Source organism: Mesoplodon bidens, assembly GCF_964165515.1.
Source record: "Mesoplodon bidens genome assembly, chromosome: 14".
NCBI classification, from domain to species: domain Eukaryota; kingdom Metazoa; phylum Chordata; class Mammalia; order Artiodactyla; family Ziphiidae; genus Mesoplodon; species Mesoplodon bidens.
The window spans coordinates 71,022,420-71,041,184 of record NC_138170.1 but is presented as its reverse complement, the minus strand read 5'-3'; the positions used below and the strand labels follow the sequence as shown (position 1 = coordinate 71,041,184).

The 18,765-nt window shown below is 52.0% G+C and overlaps 1 protein-coding gene across 2 annotated transcripts in view; it reads left to right on the top strand.

The window, feature by feature from the left end:
• The window catches only part of KLHL29 (kelch like family member 29), a 311,757-nt gene that overhangs the window by 241,722 nt on the left and 51,270 nt on the right, over positions 1 to 18,765 (top strand). For both annotated transcript variants that reach the window (XM_081253965.1, XM_081253966.1), the window contains 2 exons: positions 2,221 to 2,362; positions 5,227 to 5,739. In XM_081253965.1, the coding sequence (XP_081110091.1) occupies positions 2,221 to 2,362; positions 5,227 to 5,739 (655 nt within the window). The remainder of the gene's footprint in view (positions 1 to 2,220; positions 2,363 to 5,226; positions 5,740 to 18,765) is intronic.

Below are 18,765 nucleotides of genomic sequence, written 5' to 3'. Positions count from 1 at the left end.
TCACACTGGCTTCTTTCCCCCGGATGCCTCTTATTGTGGGAAAAGCAACCTCTGCACCTCTGGCCCACCAGCTCCCCAAGGGCCTGGGAATACAGAGGGGGCTGCAGGCAGGGCACCCTGGAAAGCTGTCTATTTAGAGAACGCTGTACAAGCCACGCTTTTGTTTCCTAAGTTCCCTAAGACTGTTGGTGAGTGTGGCTAAATGCCCAGCCTCCCCGCCTACCCTGTCTCATCTGTCCCACAGACGGAAGCAGGGCAGAGGCCTCTGATAAGGAAGCTTGTCCGCAGAATTGTTCTTTCCTCAGGAGATTGACTCTTTTCCTTTGTTTCCTGCGCTGTTCACAGAAGCGAAGCGTCTGAAATGCAGGCCGGAGATAAAGTACAGCCTAATGCAATTAGCTCAGCACAGCTTATGGTCCTAATAGGATGCGCTCCTGCTTCTCCCAGCAGGCCCTGATGCAGGCACTGTTTGTCATCTGCGTAAGGCATCAAAGCCCCAGTAAGTCCATACCCCCTCCCGCCTGCCAGTGCTCTCCAGCCAGCCTGGTAAGGAGAATCCCGCTGCTCAGAGATGTCCAGAAAGGGGCGCTGCCCCCCATCAGCTGGGTCAATGACTTAGCTTCCAATAGGAGGCAAGAGCACTGTGGCCTCACCTGAGAGAGGCCTGCAGATGACCCTGGAGGCTCCTTTGCCCTTCTGTGACTGTCCCCAAACCTGGTTGGGCTCTGGCTACACTCCTGCAAGCTGTGGTCACTGCTCCTGGAATCATCTCTGTTGAGACTCTCACCCCCTCACATCCCAGTTATCCCAGTACCAGGCCCTCCAATGTGTTTTGGGGATTTTTTTTTTTTTTGCTTATTATAAATATTATAAAGTTGTAAATAATGGTAATGGCCACAGTAGAAAATATGGCAAATACAGAGAAGTATAGACAAAAAGAATAAAAGTTTCCCTTAATCCCTTCACCCAAGAATGACATCCCTGCTAGTATTTTGGGATTTTTCCTTTCTACACGTATTATTTTACATGATAAGTTTATATGCGTGTCATTTTATGTCCTGTTTTTCTCATTTAACATTATAGCGTAAGCATTTTGCCACCTCATTAGGAATTCTTAGTAAACATGATTTTTTTCTTTAAACAAGTCTTAATCTCCAAAGACTTTTTTTTTTAATTTATTTATTTTACTTTCGGCTGCATTGGGTCTTCGTTGCTGCGCGCAGGTTTTTCTCTAGTTGCGGTGAGCGGGGGGTTACTCTTCTTTGCGGTACGCGGGCTTCTCACTGCAGTGGCTTCCCTTGTTGCGGAGCATGGGCTCTAGGCACACGGGATCAGTAGTTGTGGCGCACGGGCTTAGTTGCTCCGCGTGATGTGGGATCTTCCCAGACCAGGGCTCGAACCTGTGTCCCCTGCATTGGCAGGCGGATTCTTAACCACTGTGCCACCAGGGAAGCCCAGTAAACATGATTTTTATTGCCTATATAATATTCCATGGTAAGGTGGTAGCTCAGGGAGACCAGTGCTGTCCTAATGTTTGTTTTCGCCCTGAGGTTTGTTTTCTCATTGAATATCTAAATTAGCAAGTGAGATCCTGGAGCAGAGAGCCTGCCTGCTTCCTGCAGGGAGGAGCCGAAGGTCCCAGTGAAGATGCTCCCTGCCTTCCAGCCCCGCAGCAGGACCTGCGCTGTCCTCCCAGGGGCCCCAGTCCACCCCCTCCCACGCCTCCTCTGTGGAGTGGGAAGTCTGGGGCCTCGGAGGCTGGTGTGGAAGCAGGATGGGGCCCGACAGTAATGCTTTGGAGAGCCATCGTCTCACATGTCAAAGGGCTGGGCACATGGTGGTACTGGGCCTGGGCTGAGTATACAGTTGGTGCTCAACACATGCCCGCGCATATTGTTGCAGCTTATTAATGACCCAAGGACTGGGGGGATGTCATTTCTCATAGCACAGAGCGCTCGTTCCGTTTTGATGGCTCAGGTAGAGTGGGTGGTGGAGGAGGCACCGGATTACGTTGGGTGTCCCTGGAGGCAGGATTCTAGCCGAGGCCACGGCTGCTGCTGCTGCACCAAAACGCCCTGCAATTCTCCCGTGGTACTGGGTGCAGGGCCAGGTCTCTGCCTCTGGCCCCGTGGCTCAGGCAGCAGGAGTACAGCGGGGGATGGGCGCCAGGGCAGGACCGTGGCCAGGCTGTGCTCACCCTCCTGCTCTGCTTCTCCCCAGGCCCCCGGCATCTCCAAAGCAGACAATCAGTCCCAGGGACTCACGACCAGCATCCGGTGGGGGCAGACGCCCATCAATCAGTCCACGCCTTGGGACACTGATGAGCCGCCCTCCAAACAGATAAGGGAGAGCGACAATCCAGGTGTGTACTACAGGGCAGACAGAGCCACCTACACTGGGAGCTGGAGGGGAGGGGGAGAAGCGTCTGAGACCTCCTGGGTGCCCCAGCTGCTCAGCAGGTCCTGACCCACGGCCTGCAGCAGCCCAGAACTCAGGCTGCACTGGGAGCAGGGGGACGGGGGTGGGGCAGTGGGGCGTGACTGTGTGTCATTCCCTGGGCCGTAGCTGTGTCTCTACCCCTTTCTCAAGAAAATAGTGGGAAGGACAGGGAGTGAGAGTGACATCATAGGAGTGACTCTGAATCTGCTTCGAGTTATTTTGAATAGTTAGTCATTCCTAAACCTCAGTACTCTGATTCATAAATTTTCAAAATCACCCGTTCCAGTGAGGTCTTGCCTTGCCAACAGTTACATAAGAACTGAGAAGCTCCCCCGTCCCGGGGACTGGGGGTTTACCACCTTCTACAGCACCGGAGGCCTTCTTACACGGCTCTGACCATAACAAAAACCCTCCCTGCTATCTCCCTTGGATCCCAGACCTCCCCTTGGGATACATAGAACACGTGGGCTTGGCCATCCACACCACAGCCCTACAGATAACTGAAGACCCCTGCTCATCCCCTCTCCAAGTCTTCTGCAGGATGAACACCCCAAGACTTCAGCCATACCCTCAAGCCCATGGCTTCCAGTCCCTTTACCTTCTTGGGAATTGTTCCTCTTCCTGCATCCTTCAGTGCCCAGAACCCAAAACAAACAACCCACGAGTGGTCTGTAGCACCTCCTTCATTCAGCCCCTCTACCTTGATCACTGCAGCCTCCCATCACTTCTGCTCTGCTGGTAGCCACATCGCATGCTGTCTCAACAGTAAGACCCCAAGACTGTCAAGGTGGCTAGTCTGACCCCTGTCCATCTCCACACAATCTGGCTTAAGCAGCTGGGTGCGGGGACCCAAGGGCAAGACCTTGTCAATATCTTCCTGTATGACTCAGCATCTTTTAGATGCCTGCTTTTATTACTGACCTTTACCCAACCTTCCCAATATGATGTCTCCTGCAGACTTGGCCATATGTCTTCCATATTGTCATCCAAGTCATTGATAAAAAATGGTGAGCGTATCACTAGAGACCTCCCTTTATGTCTCCAGCATCCTCTGGGCCATTCCCTGGCTCACGAATCAATCACCTCTGTGGCCCTACCTCTCTATATATGTTCACCTCAGAGCTCTCTGAGAGCTCGCCAGCTGTACTCTGAAGTTCTAATGCATTTTTCCAGGCTCCCTGGCCAATCCTGCAGAGGACTGAGCTTCAGGTGGCATGCCTTGTGCTTAAGACACCAGGCTAGCTCACACTGATGCCACCTCCTATTCTTCAGGCTTGGGGACAATCCCCCTTAGCAGCCAGTTCTATAATTTTGCTGGCACTGCTTCACGGACATTTGTAGGCTTCTAGTTTTCTCCAGCCCCTCTCATAATCGAAACCAAAACTATTTGTGGCACGTTTATTACGTGCCTTGTTCTGTGTGTCATCTCACTGCTCACAGCAACACTACGAAGTTGGCATTATTGTCCCACTGCAGATGAGGAAACTACTCGGGGAAGGCTTTGCCCTAAGGGCCCTCAGCTAGTGAGGGCACACCCGGGACTAAAATGCCAAGCCAAGCCTGGCTGTCCACCACCATGCCAAGTGGCTCCCCCTTTGGACAACTCCTCACAGACAGTACCCACCGGTGGTTAGGGAGTCACCCCACCATCTTGGCTCCTGCCCTGCCTCGAAATTGTATTTCTGTGAGGTAGCTCCAGGCCCCACCTTCTAGCCTCTGGAGCTGGTGGCCCTGAGTACCCCTTGGTTCCCACTCTCCTTCCTCAGACTATGCCCCCGCTCCAGGCATCATGACAACCAAGGTGGCCTTCAGAAGACAGAGTCCTAGACCCAGACTTATTCATCAGAGGTGACCCAGATTGACCTTCCCGGTCACAGCATCTTCCAGCTTCACTCACAAGCCCACTTGGGTCACCTCCATGTCAGCTGAGCTCAGAGGGCCATGCTCTGCCTGATCTGGGCACAGCTGGCTTTGCATCTTAAACTGGGGTCTCAGGAGGTGTGACTGACCCCTTTGTTCAGCCAATATGGACTTCTCTTGTCTCCCCCAGGGCTGGCCATGCAGAGGTTGCTTAGGACAAACCCTGGCCCCCAGCAAGGCCATGAGAGCAGCTCCGGCCCGCAGCCCCCCACTGCCCCCACCCCTGGCTCTCCCTTCCTGCCCCACAGAACCTTTGCAGGGCTCCAGGCTCTGGCCCTCTCTTTTTGCCCAGCAAACACCTACTATCTTCACAATCCAGATTTCTCCCCACCTTTCTCAGACAGCGCTCCTCCAGAAAGGAAGGAAAAACACCCACATCTATGGAACATGTAACGCATGCCAGACATTCTGCTAATTTGGGGAGTTTTTGTCAAATACATCTTCATCATTCAGTTCTTCCCGGGAGACCTATGAGGTGGGTGTTGCTAGTTCCATTTGACAGATAGAAAGAATGAGTCTCAAAGATGATAAGCGACCTGCCTAAGGCTCTTAGGTAGTAAGTGGCAGAGGCAGATGTGAAACCAGGTCTCTTGGAAGGTCTCCACTTTCTCCTCTGTACTTTGCTGCTTCTCAGCCTCTCCCTGGCAGGTTATGCTCCCCCCTCTGAGACCCCACAGCCATGTTTATCTACTCCTAAAGCACTTATTTTGTGCTACTGTAACCACGGATTCTTAGTCCATGAGCTCCCGGACGCAGGCCTCTTGTTCACCTCTGTGACGCCGGCACTCAGCCCAGGGCCAGGGGCAGTCGGTGTTTGTTGAGTGAAGCTGTAACTGGCGGGTGACATTTCTTCCATCTCCCTTGCAGGCACAGGGCCGTGGGTGACCACAGTGGCCGCCGGGAGCCAGTCTGCCCTGATCGCACACTCCTACGGAGTGGCCCAGCCTCCCACCTTCAGCCCAGCTGTGAACGTCCAGGCGCCGGTCATTGGGGTGACCCCTTCATTGCCTCCCCACGTGGGGCCCCAGCTCCCGCTGATGCCAGGCCACTACTCACTCCCACAGCCGCCCTCTCAGCCACTGAGCAGCGTGGTGGTCAACATGCCCGCCCAGGCCCTGTATGCCAGCCCGCAGCCCCTGGCTGTTTCCACGCTGCCCGGTGTCGGGCAGGTGACCCGCCCAGGACCCACCACTGTGGGCAATGGCCACATGGCAGGGCCCCTGCTGCCTCCACCACCGCCGGCCCAGCCGTCTGCCACTCTCCCCAGCGGTGCCCCTACCACCAATGGGCCCCCCACGTCAGACTCGGCCCACGGGCTGCAGATGCTACGGACCATTGGCGTGGGGAAGTATGAGTTCACCGACCCCGGGCACCCCAAAGGTAAGTCCTGCTGCCCACACGCTCCTGCGTGCCCGCACCTGTGCTTCCCTGTATGGTCACTGCCACGGCGCGGACAGGAGTCTGGTTCCTGGCTTCCGTGCTGTCCAGCAGTCTCTCACTGGTTTCATCCAGGCTCCCTGCCAAGGGCAGCCTGGCCTCAGACCAAGGAGGCGGAGGGGAAGGTGGAGGGCAGGACAAGGAAGGCGGGGAAACGTGAGTGCGTAGGGAGCGGAGGGGAGGGGAGAGCCTGCAAAGTCCAGGGCCTTCCGCCTTCAGCCTGAGCCCTGGGCCGTTCTCCCCTCTGACCCAAGGCCAGGCCATGTGCAGAATGGACAGGCATCCTCGGGTCCTCTTAGGGCTCCCTTAGAACAGTCCCTTTGCGGGCCTTCTCCATTTCCACTCACGAGGACAGTCAGAACATGAACTGTCTGTGCTCCCTGTCCCCACTCCGGAAAACATCTACTGCCGTGCCGTCGGGTGAGAGCAGCTCAGGGGCATGAGTTGAGGCCCAGGAGCCACGCCCAGACCATCCTGAGCCAGCTGAATGTTGGCTCTGTGAGGTCCCATGGGTGGCTCTATGAGGCCCCAAGAAAGAGCACCTCCAGCCTTGGCCTTCATTTAACCCCTCTTCGCCGAGCCCAGGGCAGTTGTCATTCAGGGGAGCTCCAAGGCAGATATTCGAGAACAGAGCCAGGGGAGGGAGGACACCAGGATGTGGTTTTAGTTTGGGCGCCGGCCGGAGGGTCAGTGCAAAGGGCGTCAGCAAACCAGCCTCACTCCTGACGACTGTCTAAGGGACCTGGCCAGCTGGAATGAGGAAGGGAGTGGGAGGGCTGGGGGCCGCAGCTGAGGCTGGTGGGGCTTATCTGCCCCAGGCTTGTCTATCCCCTCCAGGTCCAGTCAGCTGGGCCTCTCCTCCTGCTGACTGGAGAGGGGGGCCAGCGAGCCCTGGATCTGGGTGCGGGCAAGAGGATACTTAATGGGTGGTCTGCCCTGCTGGGCATCCAGGCCTCCTTTGAAAGGGGAGGATGGTCTAGGAGGTGTGGATCTCGGGCGTGACTTCTCAGCCTCCCTACTTACAACCACTTGAGATGGCAGAGTTGGGGGGTGGGGACACCTGCAAAGCAGAGTTTTAGCAGAGCATGGACTCCAACCAGCCATGCTCATCCAGCCTGATCTCTACCTTTATCCCTTCAAGCAACTTCCAGGCCTTGTCAAGCGTCCCAATGCCACCAAAGCCATGTCTAGATCTCTGTTGGGTTTAATTCCCAATCTGGTTGTGCCCCTGACTGCCTTTGTTTTGGAAATCAACACTAGTTTTAAATGACAAAATTATAGAAAATTACATCTACATTTTGGTAAACTCTTGCTTTAAGATCTTTTTTTTTTTTTAATTGACTGAATTGATTTTTTTTGTTTGTTTGAATTGTTTTGGCTAGGCTCCCTCTCCCTTTAAACAAAAACTCACTCCCAGTTTATATGCCACCAACTCTGACACACTGGGCACTAGGTGTCCCGCCTGCTCCTAAGGCTGTGCCAAAGCCTGAGGCACTGGGTGGGCCTCCCTCTCCCCATCCCACCCCAGGGGGCCTCCTAGGACTGAGCAAAGGTCTTGCTTACTTGCCAATGTCAGGCATGCACCTAGGAAAAGGAGTTGTTCTGTGTAAAAAGGTAACTGGCCCAGCCGGGGCTGCTCCCTGGTTTAGGGCTTAGCACAGAGCTGGGATCCACCTCCTGGAAGCTGCCAGGCGTCGGCACATCTGATCGCTGTTAAGCATCTGGGTCCCTAAGATCAAGAAGATATAGGTGGTAGAGGCAGGTCCCTGCTGCGTGGGCCTGCAGGCCCTTACAGAACCACACCTGTAACATCATCAGACGGCGTGAACCATCCTCTATCGCGGGCCTGAGCCCACACACAGGAGGGGTGTAAAGAGGGGGCCCCTGGTGGGGTGTGCTCTTCCAGCCCCTATGGTGTATATTCAGCACCAGGTGAGGGCCAGGGATGGTGTGGACCTAGAAAGTGTTCACAGCCCCGCCTTCCGGTGACCTAGCTAGATTCCCCCAGCTCCAGCCGGTGACCCAGTGACCCCTCCATCATGCTGATTTTCATAGGTTTCCGGTGAGCTGGTTGTTTCCCCCGAAATTACATTGAACTTGCTTCTCTACTTATGGCCCTCATCAGCTGATTTATCCCCTTATATTTGCGGTGAAGAAAGACAATGAAGCATGCACACACAAATGCCTCTCAACTCAAGCCTGGGTGGGTTTTTTCTTTTTTTTTTCAGGTAATTTCTCCTTTCATTTCTAATCTTAAAAGCCTTTATTGCGAAAGCTATAATTTGTCAGATCTAATGTCAAACAACTGCATATTTTTTTAAATAAGAAACCTGAATTTTGAAACCAAACCTTTGAAACTTGCTATGTGAGACTCATCTTCCTGACAAGACCACGTGGGTTTGGATTTGGGTCACTTTTAATTTTGCCCCTAGGGATTTTACATCTCCGAAGCCCAATTGATTTCACACTCCTAAATGACGGGCAGCTGGCTCCGATGGGAACCAGGAGGCCCTGCGTGAGAGCATCAACACTAGTCAGAGCTCTACTTAAAAAAAAAAAGAACTTTCCTTTTCCCCTGTTCTCTGTTTGAAAGCTTGCCCAGCATTATAATAAGATCCACCATAGAACTCCTTGAGATCTAGCTCATTAAAGTCCCGTGATTTTTCGTACTATTGTTTGACATGACAACCTGGCCTCTCGCGGGGCTGAGTAATTATGAAGAGATCCCCTCCATGAAGAAAAGGTCTTGCCAGCCGGAAGGATGGGCCCCTGGTATTTTTAGACTTCATTAGTGCCCTGATTTTAAACTTCACATTTTGTTTCTTGTAATTATCTTCCCATTGACTGAGCTGAAATTTCAGTTGGGGCTCTGTTAGTCTGCCTTACCAAGAAAGGGCGCTGGGGCTTTCATTTAAAACTTAACCAGTTGAAAAATAAAGGTGGTGTGGAAATGCTTTTTGATTTGCAATAGGTCAAGCAATTGTCTCTCACCTTTGACTAGAGAAGCCGGCTTGCATGCAGCTCGCTGTAATGAGTGTTATTTCTATACAATGAGCACATACAGATTTTTCTTAAGAAACTTACAAGATAAACCTTTCTTTCTGGAAGAACAGTTTGGAGGTGTGGGAGGAATCTGTAGGATTTCCTTTCTTTTTTTTTTTAGATTATATGTTGAAAGCTGATTAAAATAGATTTTATGTGTACAAAGTGATAAGAGGGGAACAAAGATTTAGTTCCGCTTGAATCCTGTTACAAAATACCTGAGCCGTTGGTCTTGTTGCGTTGGAACCCCTGAGCTAATCCACGGGGGGAGCTGGTGGCCAGCGTCAGACCTCGTGAGCCGTCGAAGTCCAGTGTCACTGCACTGGTACCACATGAGCCCAGCTGTGTGTGTCACAGCAGAGGTGCAGGCTGTTGATGTCATTCTTTCTAGCCCCTACCTTCTTCCACAAAGGATTTTTGGTGGCCAGGAGGGTGGCCAGAGACCCTCTCAAGCCCCAGACACTAGGCCTAGTGGTGAGCTGCAGAAAGGCTATTATATTTTCACCTGCATGTCAGGGAGAGAGAAGCCAGGATGCACCTGCTCCCTCTTGCTTCAGGACCGAAAAGCAAAGTCCAAGCTGACCAGAAGTGAAGAGGCTTGTCTCTTTTGACTTTAGATTTCACAGGCCCAGGGTGAGGGACCACGAGGATTCTCAGGGCTGGGGAGTCATGCGGTGGGGTGTGTGTAGCCCCTCCCAGTGGGTTTTGCATTTCCTCCTATCCCACCCTTGCCCCTGGACCTCCACCCTGCAGAACTCTGTCTGTCCTCACGCCACCTTCTGCTTGGACAGCAGCTGCCCTGGCCTCCACAAGTGGTAAAGACAGGATCTGGTAAAGATACTTTGAGACAGAGTGAACAGCTGTGTGACTGGGGCAAGTCTTCTGACCTCTCTGAGCCTTCCTTTCATCATCTTGAAAATGTGATGACAGTACCACCATCATCGGGCATAGAGGAGCCTTGAATGAGATCGTGGACTTGACCGTACGTGGCACTATACCCACTTGACATCAAAACAGTTACTCCTGCCAACACAAGCCCCAGGTCTGGGGAGTTCAGCAGAGAGAGAAGCTGGTGGAGGGGCAGAAAGCAGGGGCCCCTCCCCAGTGCAGAGGAGATGGAAGAAGCCCAAGTTTGTTCACAGGGCTGGCAGCCACTGGTCAAGCTGCTTAATGGGAATGCCTTGTCCCCATTCCTAAAAGGGAGTGGGATGAGTCACCTTCCTGGCTGGGGGATTCAGGACTGCTCCCCCCGAGCCCTGGCACCCAGCACAGATCTCACCTCTCCCTGCACCAGCTCTGACATGCCAGGGCACACTGCTCCCTCAATAAACATTCTGGAAAAAGCTGGGGATGCATGATAACGCTGTTTGCCCACACATGGTTAGCCCAGAGACACAAAATGTCCAAACTGAAATCATCTTGCCACAGAGCTCTCCCTGTGTCTCTGTCTCAGAAATGACACCATGAATCCAGGCAGGAGTCCAGAGTCAAAGCCTGTGGTTGTCCTCATGCCCGTATGCAGTGAGTCTGGAAACACCTTTGCTTCTGCCTCCCTGGATTGTCCTCTCCTTTCCATCCCCACCCCACGCCTCCTTTCAGGCCACCATCACTCCAGGCCTGCATCACCAGACCCACAGTATAACCCCTCCCATCCAGAGTCCGTGATGCAGCCAGAGTGATCTTTCCAAAACACAGGTTTGGTCCGGTCACTCCCTGGTGAATGACTCCAACAGCCCCACTGCTCTCAGGACAGAGCCCAGCCCTTGACATGGCGCTTCAGGATCCGGCTCCTGCCTGCCACCCCACTTCAGCTCTTACCCTTCTGCTTGCAGGCTGCCCTGTAGCCACTCCACGGCCTGGGTTCTCTCCTGTCCAGCTGTGTTCTGGGCCTTGGCTGAGCGCCTGCAATACAGTTTGCCTGGCCCATTCTCCCAACTAGACTGCGAGCCCCTGGGTGGCGGGCAGGCACAGACTCCATCCCATTCCACCCCCAGTATCCAAGCCAGTGCCTGGCACTAGAGGATGCTCAAGAAGAGTTTGGGAATGAAGGCACAGGGCACTGGGCTGGGAATTATCCCGCGAGGTTCCGTGACTTCTCTCCAGCCACCTCCTCCCTTTGTGTGGTGAGAGCAGGTTAGTACTTGAGGGTCCGGGCATATAGAAAAGTCCGTGTGAGACTTCATTCTGCAGCTTCATGGTCACCCCCCCAATACCTGTCCCATGCTTCTGGGAACAGAAGTCCATCTATTTCAAAGTTCCTCCTGTAGCCAAGCACCTCCACCAAAATACTTACCCCTGAGCATATGGGATCTAAAACTCTGCTTCAGTTTCCTCATCTATATCAAGGGGATAACAATAGAATCTGCTTCTTACTGTTGTGAGGATTAAGCGAGTTATTGGACATAAAGCCCTTAGAAGAATGCCTAGTACTTTGTAATTACTATAAAAGTATTTGCTATGATTATTTGCATTCCTGGTACCAGAACCATCTTTCAGTGTCCATGGCCCTTTAGGGGCCCAGGGTAATGTGAAAAAGCCAAAAACCAGTTTGCCCTCCAGAGTCTTAGGAGATTGCGTTAACCTCATGATGTTCGAAATACCTAGTTCCCGGAGGTCCACTTTGTACAAAAGAAAATTGCCTTCTCTCATCACATTTTACAATCCTCCACCATCACCATCACAGCCAGAAGGAACCAGCCCATTGCTGGGAACTTCCCCCTAATTCCAGGAGCTATTTGTCTGGGGAGGGCTCCTCCTAACTACCCACAGGGGCTCTCAGCATCCTTTGACATTCAGCTTGATATTGGGGTGCCAAGGATATTGCAGGGGTCCTCCTCCATGGCCATATCCATAGATGGGACAAATAGAATTAGGTCACTCATGCAGACCAACCAACCAAGGCTGCAGGTGAAGAGGGGGTTAGGAGCATGTGGCTGGAAGCATGGAAAGGGGCCAGGAGCCCAGGTTCTGCACCAGACTGCTTGGGTAGAATTGAAACTCCACTACCCACTAACCCAATGAACTTGGCTAGAAACCTGGTATCGCTAAGCCTCTAAGTTATCCGTAACATAGAGATAATAATAGTGCCATCTTCTTAGATGTGCTTTAAGGATTTAATAATGTATGTAAAGTCTTAACACAGTGCCTGGCACATAGTGTGCTCACCATAATGTTAGCTATTGTTATTACTACCATTACTGTAAATTCTAAAGAAGCCTGGATCCTGGGGTTTGGGGGGGGGGTGAATACTGTCTGAAGCCCCTGTGGCTCAGGATCTCTGTTATTTTTAAAGCAACATTGTTCAAAATAATCTCCCAGATCTGGCTGACATAACACTCGACACAGATCTGGAACCAAACCCTCAGTCCCACCATCACCCTAACTTTCCCCTTTCCAGCCCCCAAGCCAACACACACACTCTCCCCCAGGAAATAGGTGTCCCGGAGCCTATGGAATTTGAAAATCCGTCTACACAAGGTCTTCCCTCCTCGCGTGGATGGTCCCTGCCCCCAGCCTGCCTTGGAAGGCTCTCCTTCCCTTCACAGGGCTCTGTCCTCGAGGGGTTTGTTCATCATTAATTGGAGGGTTATCCAGGGCTTAACGGTTTTGTTAACAGATCATTTGACAATGAATGAACCAGGCAAGCGGAAAGATGCAGCAAAGCGGCTAGACCACCCAGAGATCGTGTCATGCCTGGAGCAGGAAGTGGCCCGTGAGCCCCAGCCTGTGTATGTCCCTCTCCGGACCCCACTGCTCAACAGGGCTCAGGCAGAGAGAGGCTCCCTGTCCCCTCTCCCCACTGAGCTGGGCGGGGCACAGGGGCTTTCAGCCCCAAATCTCCGCTGAGCAACTTCCAGGTCAGAAATCCCACTCCGGCCCTAACTGTCTGACAGGCAGGGCCAGAGGAGGCCAGATGCTGACTGCAATGAGGGGGCTCTTCAAATGGGAGCAAAGGGAGGGAACATTTCCTTTCCAGAGGTTTCAGGAAATGGTGCTGACCCACAGCAGGAAGCCAGCAGCCCTGGTCCCAAGCCCTGTGTTCTCTCAGGAGTGGTGGCCCAAGCAGACACCAGCAGGGATGACCACAAAGTTCTAGACCACTGACAGTCAGAAGCCACTGACCGGCTTGAGCCATGTTACCGCCCTCCGTGCTGCACCACCAGGCATTTACTGAGCAACTGATGTGTAGTATTAGGCACCTACTGTGTGCAGAGCCCACACTTGGCTTCTCCCAGGCAAAAGACGTGAGGCAGGGTGCCAGCTGCATGCCCCGTACAGATCTCAGCTCCTACTGAAGGTGAGGCCCTGTGGTGACGCCCGCAGTGTTCCAGACACCATGCCGAGTGCTGGGAGGGATGGAGGTCTCCCTGGAGGAACCCGAACTCCACTGGAGGGGGCCGTTGGGCAGGGGGCAGTAATAAGAGCTAAGGGGCTGGAAAAGAGAGGCCAGTGTGGACCGGGCCTCTAGAGGCAGTTAGAATGATGCAGAGGAGACGAGCAGAAGGCAGGTAGTGCTGCAAATGCAAGACCTTAGGAAGGATGTTTGAGATAAGTGCCAGGGACTCAGCCTTGTGACTTCTCTACCATAGAGTTACACGCACACGCTTCTATTCAAATGGTTCTCAGGGCTCGTCCTGATCGGAGACAGGTTGAGCTTGTGGTTTATACTGATTTATGCCTGTGAAGTCCATTCTCTGAACCCTTGACATATAAAGTCCAGACAGCCTGGGCTTTCCTCGGGCTGCCTGGCTGTTCTCTTTAGCCCCCCCACACCCCCGTCAGTGATGGCGCTGTAAGGATCCGGGATCTTGGGCGAGAGTCCATTTCCTCAGTCCCCAAGGCCATTCTGGTCTTACAAGGTGAAGACCCCTTGGTCTTCAGGGGCTTTCATCTGGGAAGGAAGCGCTTGGGGGCCATTAACCCCCAACTGGGGAATCGGTGCACACCCAAGGTCCAGGAAGTCTTGGTATAAACCTTTCTCTCTCCTATCATAACAGACATAAATGGCAAGTTTCCTGTTGCCTGATCACTATTCAAACAGCCAGCATGTGCCGTCTTGCTAGGAAAGTCATGTCCCGTTGGGCTGACCCCTAGGGCTTTTCAGTTTTCGAGGCTGGGGACGAGTTTGGAGAGGAGGAGAGCTGAGCAGGTGTGACGCATCTGCTCCTGTCCCTGAGGGATGGGGAGGTAACAGGACACCAAACCAGGACACCATGGCCCAAACCTGACTCAGACCATTCGGTTGAAACTGCGTTCCATTCAGGAGCACACTTACTATTCTAAAAATGTAAAAGGTAAAAATAATACAAGCACAGTAGGTAAGGAACACACGACATTGTGTAAATTGCTTGACGAAAACAATGGCCAAAAGGTTGCCATCGATTGAAATTGTTGTCATTGCCTGTTTTCTCAGTGTACCTCTCTTTAAAGATATACATCTTAGAGGGAAGTCCAAATGTTTTCAGTGCAGCACCAAGAAAATGTTCTTCTTCACTTTCTAGGTCTCCCTGCAGCCTTTTGGATGACCAAGCACAGCTCTGTGAACTGTCTGGTTTTGCCCACTGGCCTCTGAATGAATGCCTTTTCCTCCCTTCTCCCGAGAGACCTCTCAATGTTGCATTGGCTCAGTGTCTCAGACCCAGGTCTACACACGTCCCAGGCAAATACATATTAGTTTTTTACCACCTTTTGCAGGACCAATTTCATGGGCTATATATTACTCAGCTCAGGCTGCCATAACCGAATACTGCAGACTGGCTGGCTTAAACAACAGAAATTAATTTTCTCACAGTTCTGAAGGCTGAAAGTCCAAGGTCAGGGTGCCAGCAGGTTAGTTTCCGGTGAGGCCTCTCTCCTCGGCTTGTAGATGGCCATCTTCTCACTGTGTATGCATGTGGCCTTTCCTGTGTGCGTGGGCTCCTGGAATCTCTTCTTATAAGGTTGTAATGGATGAGTCCCATCCCTGTGCCCTCATTTAACCTTCATTACCTCCTTAAAGGCCTTATCTCTAAATACAGTCACATTGGGGATTAGGCCTTCAACATAGCAATTTGGGTGTGGGGGACACAATTCAGTCTGTAACAGGCTATGTGTCAGTCTTGTTGGCAAATGGAAAGGGTAGCCCCTTACCACAGCACAGTTACTAGATAGTTACAATGTAACTATGGATATTTTCTATGGTTTATAGTTATCTGAACCTTTTCATAAGCTTACTATCATCATTTTTACCAGTTTAACTTCAAGCTGCTCACCTATTCCCTGTTAAGTGAGCACTGTCTCTATTTTCCATTATTAGAATCATCCACATTTGGGGTTAACTTTTTAATTCCATAGAACCTCCATGCTGGGAGGGATCTCAGAGCCATCTAGTGGAAGCAGGAATCTGCCCTCCGCCACTGGGGACTAAGCAGCGGCCACCCACAGCTAGATAGTTTATTCTGTTAAATGATCAAGAGCTGTCTTCCTGTAATTTCCATGGTCCTACCCTCTGGGGCCCTCAGAGCAAAGCTGGCCCCTGTTCTACATGACAGCCCTTCAGATTTGTGATGGTGGCAGAATTTCCTTTTCTACAAATATCTCCAGTGACCTCAGCAGTTCATCCTATGGGTCCTTCAGTCCTTTACCATGCTGGGGTCCTCCCTGGCCATGCTCCAGTTTGTCAAAGGGCCTCTTAAAGGGACACCAGGCGACAGGGGACAGTCACCCCCTTGGTCCTGAGCATCACACTGCAGATAGTCTAACATTTCTGTAACGATCATGACTTATTTGTATAAAACACACACTCATACACACACAGGCACACACACACACTCCAACTTCCAAATTAAGAGAAAAGAAAAAAATCTCACAGAAGTCCCACTGTCCACTCCACTGGTCCTTTGGGGTCTCGTCCCTCCTCTTTCTCATCAGGCTCGGGATTGTTGGTCATTCCTCTGAACACCCCTTTATTCCTGCACCCTTTTGCCCCCAGTCTTGGCCACAGCAGCAAGTTAACCTTTCCACCGAGTTTTCAAACTTATTTCCTTTGGTGCCTAGGTGTTAGATGTATCTCAGCCCAGCCCACCGCAGCCCCACCTCCCAGCTGTGCTCTCCCAACAACTCCATACCCTCCCTTCCACCCCTCCCCTCCCTCCTCCACCACGATAGTGAATTTCAGAGTAGGCCATTACCTTAAAGCTCATTTAGAGACCTGCCCCCCTCATGTTACAAGTGGGGAAACTGAGGTTCAGAGGTGTCACTGAGGTATCGCAAAAAACTGCCTCTAGCAAATTCCCTGTGAAACCTCCCCCATCCCCTAGGATCATCTGCTGCTAGGAGTTCTTCTTCCTAGAAGCTTCTCTCTCCCTGCAGACTGAACACCACATAGAGACAGGCCCAGTGTCTGCCTTGGCTGCACTTGGCCTGATCACCATGCCTCTCCAGGCCCTGCCCAGGGGACACACACTGCCAGGCCACTGTGATCAAAGCGGCACGGGCCACAGGAATGCTGTGCTCACCGGCAGCTCCACCAGGCCTGAATGGGAGGAAGAGGAGGAACAAGACACCCACACACTTAAAGGGGGGCCACGTCATAATGGCACCACAGGGCCAAGGTCCATGTTGGCCCTGGGAGTGACGGGGAGGAGACGCTGTCCAGCAAGGAGAGAGAAGCATGACAGGGGGAAGCTCTGTAACTCGGGCTCCGGGCCCTCACCCCATCACCCCCGTGGCTGGGGGCTTGTCCTGGAAATGCCTGCTTAGTGCTCCCCTGAGCAGAGTCCCACCCTCCAGGTCTCTACAAATATTAGGTGGTTTTTGTTGTTGTTTTTTAACTTGGGGGCTTTCAAAACTGCTGATACACTGTGGTTATTTCAGTAAGTTGAGGCCCATTTAAAGAGCCCAGCTCCTTCCTAGAAGCATGAACGCCTTTAGCGGTCAGCCACACTTGTCCATTAGAGTCCAGAGCACCTTCGAGAACCAAAACAGTGGCCCAGTTCACATGCCCAGGATGCCTTACTCTTGCTCAAACCCCAGAACCTGTTGCCAAGGACCTCACAGGTCCCTAAGTTTAGGGACCGCCATGTGGTGATTCTGAAGGCTCTTAGACCATCATCTGGCCATTTGAACAGGCAGCTTTCAGAAATTCTCATTGATCCAAAAATAATTCCTATATTTTCGGTCTTTCTTCTATGTGGAGACATTCATTACCTTCTTAGACTAACCAACAGTTATTTATGAGGCAAGGTTTTTTGGTGTGGGCAGTGACTCCAGCATTCCTAACTTAATGTCATTCGTCCCAGAAGGCAGGGAATGAGTAGGCTTGTGGCCTCCCCCTGGGTGTTTGCAGTAATGACACCAACCCGGGCTGTAAGGCTGGCGCTGCTGCGTGGTCTCTGCCATTCCAGGGGGGCTGCTGGGCAACGCTGGTAGATGCAGCCTTGCAGAAGGGCACAGAGTGGGGAGTGGATGTTTCATTTTCATCATCTATTCACTCTGTATTTATGTAATCCTTGCAGCTGTCCTGTGAGGCAAATTCATAGGTGGAAAATCAAGGCCTGGGTATATAATCAAGGCCCAAGTATAAGTGGTAGAATGGGAAGGGAGTCATATCAGAACTGCGTGCCTCTGATGCCCACCCCTTTCCACCACACCACAGCTTGAAGCCTCCGGTTGCAGCCTATATTGTCACTAGGCATGTTTGGGTTAAGGATGGGCAACTCCCACAGTGGCTGTCTTATGTCCCCGAGAGTCATGCATCTGATATTTCTCAGTATAAATTGATGATTCTTGGGTTCGTTCCTCATCCCCAAAAGTGTCGTGTGGATGGATGGGTGACTGGATGGCTGGACCTAATTCCCAAAGTTAATTATCGGGCCCTTTCAGGAAGCCGAAGACAGGGCATTCACTGGCCACCACAGAAGCCGCTGGAGCTTGAGAGTCAAGCAGATCCCTTCCTGTCGCTACATCTCCCACACGTTATACAAAGTATTACCAGCGCAATAAAGTTAATGGAGCCCGTCATCCTATGAAAGAGACAATTCCGTGCAAAGATGATACATCCTTGAAGTTAATGAGGTCTATTAATTGAGCTTATGCCCTTTTAAATGAACGACATTTTTGAAGTCCACCAAATAGCAGCACATCCATTTAGAAGTGGTTACTGACACCTCATATGTCGGTCACCAGTGGATGAGGGAGCCACCAGGGTAGAGCTCTGGGAATTGGCTTCCCACCAACATCTAGCACAGCCTTCACCTCCTTAGGTCTGACCGACCATTCTTGCCTGAATCACCCCAATACAGCCACCGGGACTGGACAACGTATGGTAAATGGCTCAAGGGAGAAAGTGATCAAACTGAACCGTGGATCTCTTGAAGAGCATCTGCCCTGGCCCACAGCGTTTAAACCCTTTAGACCCAGCCTTAGGATTAGTGTGGAGAGCTGCACAGAGCACAGGTAGAGGGCCACCCCTTTAAAAACAGCCACTGCACAGGTGGGTCTTGGGCTGGGTGGTCCTTGGGCTCAGGGAAGGTGAGCAGACACCATTTCCAGGAAGTACAGACCTGTAACTGGCTGAGCAGAAAGACAAGTTCTGGCTCAGACCGAACGGGGCCCGTCACGCCATGGCCCCTGGGCCCCTGAATACATACCGATGCTCTGCCCAATTTCAGTCGCCTCCCCAGCTAACACCGCTCACAGTTGCTGAAGAGTACAAAGTGATACTTGTTGTGCCCACAGAACATCTGCTGAAGGCAAAACTTGTGTTTATAGCTCTTCACTTCAAAAGACTGGCCGTGTTATAAAAAGAAAGGGACCATCTGTCCCTCTTCTGGACCCTGGCGCCTCTTGGAAAAGATTTCTATGCAAGAAGGCAGTGAGAAGTCAACACTGACTTCAGGGAACTATTTTGAGGCCAGAAAAGAATGGTGCCTCCCCACCGAGGGTAAG